Source organism: Octopus bimaculoides, chromosome 13, assembly GCF_001194135.2.
Source record: "Octopus bimaculoides isolate UCB-OBI-ISO-001 chromosome 13, ASM119413v2, whole genome shotgun sequence".
Lineage (NCBI taxonomy): Eukaryota > Metazoa > Mollusca > Cephalopoda > Octopoda > Octopodidae > Octopus > Octopus bimaculoides.
In genome coordinates this window covers 25,842,994-25,851,983 of record NC_068993.1, presented here as the reverse complement: position 1 = coordinate 25,851,983, position 8,990 = coordinate 25,842,994, and the positions used below count along the sequence as shown (strand labels likewise).

Genomic DNA, 8,990 nt, shown 5'->3' with positions numbered 1-8,990 from the left:
ATATATATATATATATATATATATATATATATATATATATATATATATAAGTGTTAGGTATATATACGTGTTAAATCAAGACACTTAATAATTGAACCCAAATACTAGTAATTTACAATACTTTCATAATTATATACTCTAATAATGTATTGTGATTCTCAAATATTCTGAAAAATATACCAATATCAAAAACTATATATCATATAAAATATCTACATAGGAAAACTATGAATTTTCCAAATTATATGATGGACTGGATTTACAAATTCTCAAAGGACAGAATATATTTTTAATATTTTTAATATTCTTAATATTTTAAAATATTTTAATTAACATCAGCCTATAGCATATTTTATTATGTATACCATTCGTTTTCACATATATAAAAATAACTTTATACATCTCTGAAGAGCGGAATTATTGCCAATATGCTTGTCTATATTAGATTACATTATAAAGGCAATAATATCTGTGAAATGATCGTAAGATGCATTTTCGACTTTCATAATATTTTAATCGAATTATATTTACACTCACTTATGCATATAATTTTATATACATTTATGTACTCATATATTTTTATATACATTTATATTTTGTATATTTTTAATTTTAATTATAATTCAAAATGATTATTGTGTCATATAAAACATACATCTTTCAGAAATTCGAATATTAATTTACTAAGAATATTGTTAATAATTTGATTAATAATATAAAAATATATATATATAGATAGATAGATAGATATACTAGCTTTAAAGCCGCTCGATAGGACGGCTTTTAATCTAGCTTGTAGCTTTTAAGCAACTGACCCTAAATGGGAAGATCTGCAAACTGATCTCTGACTTGTTTTGGAAAATTTTTTGCAATTGCTTCTTCCAGAGTCATATCCCAATGATGATCATATTTATTGCAAAAAAATCATGTAAAAAATTGCCAAAAACAATCGCAGTAACAAGAACATAGGAACCCAAAATTTCAGGATTTCTGGTCCAAATTCGGCCCAAAATGTTTTTAATTTACTCACAGAGTTAACCTTTAGATTATAATAATTGTTATCATACAAAAAATTTTATTGCAAAAAGTCACATAAAAAAAAAATTGCCAAAAACAATCACAGTAATGAAAACTTGGAAATCCAAAATTTCAGGATTGTGGGTCCAGATTCAGCTTGGAATGTTTTTAACTTACTCATGGAGTCAGCCTGATTCCAAAATGGTATATGTTGGGCTAAGGCCTCTAGGAGTTAAGTTGAAAAAGTGTGACACACTGACATTCACATTTATTATATCATATATTATATTATTATATTATATTAAGGCGGCGAGCTGGCAGAACCGTTAGCATGCTGGGCAAGTGGTATTTCGTCTGCCATTAGGTTTTGAGTTCAAATTCTGCTGAAGTTGATTTTGCCTTTCATCCTTTTGGGATCGATAGAATTAGTACCAGTTATATACTGAGGTTGATGTATTCGACTTAATCCCTTACCCCAAAATTTGAGGCCTTGTGCTTCCAGTAGAAAGGAATTATTAAAGTTGAAAAAGTGTAACACAGTAACATTCACATTTATTATATTAGATATATTTGATTTTGGGGAAACTTTATTTCAATTAAAGTGTATCTTATATATGTGTGTGGGTGTCTATGTATATATATGTATTAAAGAAAGCAAAAAATAAAACAAAAATGATAGTGTTCAATATGTTTGCGATAGGAATTTCTGTCAAAGAGACATGGTTAAACAAAGTTGTACATCATCTCCCTCTTTCTCTCACATACTCACTCTTTCTCTCTCTTTTATTATTACTCTCACTGCCACCATCAACACTTCTACTTGTAATAAAACATCATTAACTCCCTTTCTCTCTCTTTTTCTTTCTCTCCCTCTCTTTTTCTTTCTCTCTTTCTCTGTCTTTGCTACCACCCTCACTGTCTCAATGCCTACTCTCACTCCATCATGAGAAATAGTAGGAGTATCATTGAATAGTGAAAGAGGGGATCTAAATGTGACACACTGACACAGAAATTAGTTTTCACATTTATTATATTAGATATTTATATATATATGTGTGTGTGTGTATATATATATATATAAATATATAACAGGAGTGGCTTGCTTACCAGCCACCTGGTCCCGGGTTCAGTCCCACTGCGTGGCACCTTGAGCAAATGTCTTCTCCTATAGCCTTGGGCCAACCAAAGCCTTGTGAGTGGATTTGGTAGACGGAAACTGGAAGAAGCCCGTCGTATATGTATATATATATGTATGTGTGTGTATATGTTTGTCCCCCCCAGCATTGCTTGACAACCGATGCTGGTGCGTTTACGTCCCCGTAACTTAGCAGTTCGGCAAAAGAGACTGATAGAATAAGTACTAGGCTTACAAAGAATAAGCTCTGGGATTGATTTGCTTGACTATAAAGGTGGTGCTCCAGCATGGCTGCAGTCAAATGACTGAAGCAAGTAAAAGAGTAAAAGAGAGAATAAAGAGTATACAATGAGAAGTCAAAAATTATCCACACTTTCGCCATAACATATCTTTATTATTGTCACACTGCCTTCTGCACATGTATACTTATAGTTGGTACTATTGTGGTCATGTGATCGAAGTTTGAGTCCGATTGCACCAATTTTCTTTCTGGCTTTACAGTATAAGCATGGCTGCTCCACTAGCAATGTGCATCAAAGGAGAACAAAGATCAGTGATCTGATTTCTCTGGTTGGAAAATGTATCAAGGGCTGAAAATCATCCACGATGAGCTCAACTTCCATAAAGTCTGTGCAAGATGGATGCCAAGAGAGCTTACTGCAGAGCACAAGTGCAAACATCTTGAGGTTTGCCAACATTTATTCAATCACTACAACAATGAGGGTGAGGAATTTTTAAGCAGAATAGTCACAGGATATGCAACGTGGGTCCATCGTTATGAGGCAGAAGCTAAAACCTAGAGTATGGTGTGGAAACATCCTGGCTTGCCAGCAACAAAGAAATTCAAGACTCAGTCTTCTGTAGGAAAGGTGATGCTAACCCATTTTTGGGACTCAAAAGGACCTATACTGGAAGACTACCTGGAAAGATACAGTGCTTTGCTGGCCAACAAACTGAAGCCAGCTATTTGCACCAAACACCAAAGCCCAGACCGTTGAAACCATTAACCAATTGTGCTAAAAGCCTCTGATGAATTTCAGTACATGACACACTTTCCGACCAGAGAAATTGGATCACTGATCTTTGTTCTTCATTGGTGCACATTGCTAGTGGAGTGGCCATGCTTTCACTGTAAAGCCAGATAGAAAAATGACATGATAAGGCTCAATCTTCTATCATGTGACCACAATAGTACCAACTATAAGCACGCATGCACAGAAGGCAGTGTGACAATAATAAAGATATATTATGGTGAGAGTGCAGATAATTTTTGACTTCCCCTCATTTATGTGTGTGTGTGTGTGTGTGTATGTGTGTATGTATGTGTGTGTGTGTGTATGTGTGTGTGTATATATGTGCATGTGCGCACGTGGTGTATATGTATATGGTAGGTATTGCCAAATGGTAAAAAAACAATTCATACATTTCGTATATGATAAATATATAGATATACAGTATGATTATAAAAACCAACTAATAACATACTGTAGTAATAATGTATAATGCAATTATGATGCAGGATAATGCATATAGAGGAGGAATAATGTAATAATACATACAATGCAAAGCTAAAGATGACAATACATTAGAATGAGATCACATAACTTGGCTGCATTAATGAAAAAAACAGATGCCTTTCTGCATTGAGTTACCCCACTAAAATTGGTAAGGAGTTTTAAACAGATGACCATGTACAAATAAATATCCTACACAAACAGATGTGCATAAGCACTGAATAGTGACACAATGATAAGGGGACTATTCAGCAGATGTCCATACATATTCAATAGTCTCACAATGGTAGGAAGCTGTGTTCAAGTGTACAACAAACTTGAGGAAGAAATTTCCCCAAACCAGGTTTTGAACAAGTGAGGAGTTCACAAGGAGATGCTTTGGTAGATGTTCAACAGGCTAGAAATAGCAACCAAATTTTTCTTAAATAACACCTTATCATCTTTAAGACTGATTTTAAAGTCTATATTTGATAATATAGCATGAGGTGTATGATGCTGGGATGTTAGATGGTACAGTCATGACTAGACTCCTTTTGAGGACAAGTCTTCTCAATCAGTGCAAACCTGATGCTGCTCAACAGCAACAGTAACAGTAGCAGTGATAGTACTGGCGGCAGTGGTGACAGTGGCAACAGCAGCAGCAGCAGCAGCACCGATGACGACGAGGACAACTTCTTCTTCTTCTGTTGCATGATTCAGGTTGTATACTCAACTACAGTCATGATAGAGTATTATTTGAACATGCAAGGAAACTTCTGAAACAGACATTAGAGCTGATTGTTAATCTGCAGCTAATTATTTCAAGCTTTGGTGGTGATGGTCAGGCCATTGTATGTAAAAAAGTTAACTTTAGTATCTAGATATTCTTTCATTTGTTTCAGTCAGTAAACTGTGGCCATGTTGGGGCACTGCCTTGAAGAAATTTAGTTGGATGAGTCAATCCCAGTACTTTTTTTTTAAGCCTTGTACTTATTCTATTGGTCTGTTTTACCAAATGCTAAGTTATGGGGACATAAACAAACCAACACCAGTTGTCAAGCAGTGGTGGGGGACAAACACAGACACAAAGACACACACACACATATGACAAGCTTCTTTCAGTTTCCATCTATCAAATCCCCTCACAAGGCTTTGATTGGCCTGAGTCTATACTAGAAAACACTTCCCGAAGGAGCCATGTTGTGGGACTGAACCTGGAACCATGTGGTTGGGAAGTAAACTTCCTTACCATACAGCCACTCCTGTAGCCAGTTTTTTTTCTGCTGGTAAGAGAAGCAATGATTATGATGTTGATTATATTTTTGTATTGTTTCAAAGATAAAAGAACAAAATTCATAGTGTTCAGGTTCTTTGAGGGAAGCATGAATAATATTGATGTTGAGGTTTGAAATACCTTAGTGTATTGTGAGGGGGAGAATGGATTTTTAAAGGGCAACATTCTCCAACATAAAGGGTTGCTTGTAATCTTTGTGTGATTGGTTTAGTGAAAGAAACACATTATAATGCATGTTATTAGTTGAAAGAGAAGTGATTCCATTAAAATGGTATGAGGTGGATAGAGGGAAGGTGTAATGCGATAATGAACTAAAGTTTAAAGATCTTCCTGTAAGATAGTTTATTAATCAAAGTTCTGACTTTATTCTGACTGCTGAACAGGATGTTGGTCATTGAAGGAACTTCACTATTTTCAATGTGACAGAAGTATTGTTCAGTGGATTAGAGTTTGTTGTGAGTCAGAAAATGTCAGGATGATGTCTGATGGTGGTGTGATGGTCGTCGTGGTAGTGTTGGTGATATGATATTGGTAGTTTAAAGTTATATTTCTAACTAGTGATACTAAAGACTAATGTTAAATATATTATCAGTAGGAAGGAAAACAATGTTGAGCTTGAGTAGCTAAAGCCAACTAAGTTGCTATGCTCATCACAAACTGAGACTCTATCTACATCGACCCTCCACTTGGAGTCTTAGATTTAGGAGGTTGAATTCATAGGAGAGGCAGAATATATGAACAGCAGATTGTATGACTGGAAGAAGTGAAGAAGAGCCTATAAATCTGCTAACAGATAACATATTTTGCTTCTATGTTACAAGAAAATATTTTTATTCATAGAGAACAGCCATTTTGTAAAGTACATTTTAACGGTGTATATAACACATAAATCATGATTTTATATAGTTAATATAATCATTTTTATACTGTCACTTATTAACAGTACATAAAAACCTGCTGGCATCAGTGGCTAATAGCAGATTCCTTGAATATTGGTAATCGTATCTTCCCTAAATGACAAAGTTCAACCAATGATCTTTGCCAGGAATTTCTTTGATATAGTTCTCTTTTCCTTCCTACCTTCCTCTTACTTCTTTCTTTCTCTCTCTCCCTCTCTCTCTCTCTCTCTCTCTCTCTCACCTTCCCTTGTGCATTCAATGTTGTAATGATAAAATCAATATGCTAAATACTTGAACAGTTTTCTGGAACATATCTAGTCACATTGCCAGACCCTTAGAATTGTAGTTTTGCCATTTTTCTATTGAAATGTCTTGCATTCACTGCTGAAATGTGTTCTGGTCTGTTGCTTATACATTTTTATATCTTGTTTTTATTTTGCTGTTGTTATTATTATTGCTATTATCATTATTGTTGTTATTATTATTTTTATTTTCTTTTGAAGATATCAATGAGTGCGAATCGAATAATGGTGGCTGCAGTATGGGATGTGTAAACCTGTTTGGATCTTTCAAATGCACTTGCCCAAAAGACGCATATACAATTGCTGCTGACGGATTTTCTTGTTTAGGTAAAACTAATTTCACCAAGTACATTTATTGATTAAAAACTGAACAAAACCAGCTTTATCTTAATAGGGTGGTTGTTCTCCATAGTCATTCTTTATTTATTACATTTCAAAATATTTCCACATTGAATGAATCATAGTCACTATTGGTAGCAATCCAAAGTTATCTTTCTTTGATGTTGTTTTAAATTCAAAACCTCTGCAATGTTCCAGCTATTATCTCTTTGGTGTCTTTGTTCAGTAAAGAGACTAGGATGTTAAAGCATGTTTTTATGGCACCTTCAGTACCACATCACATGTTGGCCCTCTACGCTAAACTCCTTAATTGCTTTTTAACAAAACACTAAAATCTCAGAGAGATGCCAAGTTTTATGAACTGGTGCTAAAACTTGGCAAAATATGTTTTATACTTTTTCAGCAAACTTCAAATATATTTGTATTTCACAAATGTTAGTCAAATCTTTGAACTATAAAGTTCTTTGTATTTCAGCTGGTAACAATTTCAGTCTGTATCCTTTCTATTAAGTCACAGCTTTCTAAATCTGTACAATGATAGGTTGAAAAAGGGTTGATATCTCGTTTTGTTATTGATATCGAGCTTCATCTCACTTTGGCCTGTTTCTTTTTGATAAAAACTTTATATAATTCATTGGAGATAGGAACCACAAGAAAGTATATTTTACTGCTGGAATTTTCAAGGAATAGTGTTAATAAGTTGTACTGAATTCAAATGATACTTTAAATTAAAGGAAAAAAAATATAAACCTGCTTTAGTTGTTATTTAATCCTAGAAGAGAGATATTTTTCAACTCGCCAATATTTTAAAAACAGTGGTAAACATCAACATACCATCACATCTCTCAGTGGTGAATAATAGAAAAGTTAAAAGCAGGCACTTAAATGTATAGATGTTTCCATAAACTGGCAAAAGTAGTGACCTTATTCAGATACAGAAGGTAAACATTGTAATGCATTGGTATATACAGGGCTACTGATGTACAGTTAACATATGTATGTATGCATGCATGAATGTATGTATGCATGTATGTATTTATGTATGTATGTATGACATTTGTATGTATGCATACATGTACATATAAGTATGTATTATATGTATTTGTGCATGTGTATATATGTATGTATGCATGTATGTATATGTATTGTACGTGTGTATGGATGTATGTATGTATTGTATTCATGTATGTATATGCAGGTAGTGTATGAATATATGCATTGTGTATGGATGGATATGTGCATGCACACACACACACATACTGCTACCCTGTGTATCCACGACCCTTCTCTTGTTCACTGACTGTTTACCTCCTCTCTTTCACGCATTTTCCCCATTCATGTCCATCATTTCATTCTACGATCATTCATAACCTCCTACCTCTTATCTCCCCATCACTTATGAAGCTCACAAACGATGAATGGTTACCACCACCACCACCATACCATGACTAGGTTTTATCTTTTACTTGTTTCAGCCATTAGACTATGGCCATACTGGGGCACCACCATGAGGAATTTTAGCTGAACTAATCAATGCCAGTACTAATTTTCTTTTTCTAAGCCTGATACTTATTTTATTGGTTCTTTATGCTGAATCACTAAGTTACAGGGATGTAAACACACCAACACCTGTTGTCAAGTGGTGGAGGACAAACACAGATACAAAAACACATGCACACACACATGCACACACACACATGCACGCAATAGGCTTCTTTTAGTTTCCGTCTACCAAATCCACTCATAAGGCTTTGGTTGGCCTGATGCCATAGTAGAAGTCACTTGCCCAAGGTGCCACACAGATGGCACTGAACTTGGAACCATGTGGTTGGGAAGCAAATTTCTTACCACACAGCCACACCTGCACCTATGCCATGCCTGCACCTCTATATGAAAGACTGTACTGAACCATCCTCATCACTCTACCTGTACTCATCTTCTCTCTTCCGGCTCTCTGCTCACTTCAGTCTCCACCTTATTATTCATATCTCTTGTCTCACCACTTGTGATGCTTGTTCTCTTACCCACTGCCTGCCATCTCTCCCTCTTTGCTTCTTTTTCTCGCACTATTCTCCCCAAACAGGTTTTCTCTTACCTCAACAACCTCTGGTCTCTTTGGCTTATCCTCCACAACTCCCATGCTACTCTTTCAATGACTCTCTCTAGGAACTCATCATGCTCATCTATTTTTTCTTTTTTTTTTTTTGTTTTCATGTTCCCTTCCTCCTAAACTTCTTACCCATACTTGTTGTTATAATGTGGGATAGCCTTGATCCTCTCTATGCTCTTACCACTCTGTCCCTCCTTTTTCAGTAACCACTGATGCTAAATCATAGTGACATCAGACCATGAAGAAATATTACCTTGCTTAGAAATAGGTGAAAGTTGGCAACAGAAAGAGTATCTGGTTGTAGAGAGTCTGCCTCGACAAATTTCATGTGACTTCTGCAAGCAAAGCATGGAAAACAACACTGATGTGTGTGTTTATATATATATATATATATAATATAT

General features: G+C 34.9%; 1 protein-coding gene across 1 annotated transcript in view; it reads left to right on the top strand.

Annotated features, from left to right (window-relative positions):
- LOC106871923 (fibrillin-1) overlaps positions 1 to 8,990 on the top strand; it is a 694,404-nt gene that overhangs the window by 300,907 nt on the left and 384,507 nt on the right. Inside the window, exon 8 of the mRNA XM_052972376.1 lies at positions 6,342 to 6,467. Within this exon, the coding sequence (XP_052828336.1) occupies positions 6,342 to 6,467 (126 nt within the window). The remainder of the gene's footprint in view (positions 1 to 6,341; positions 6,468 to 8,990) is intronic.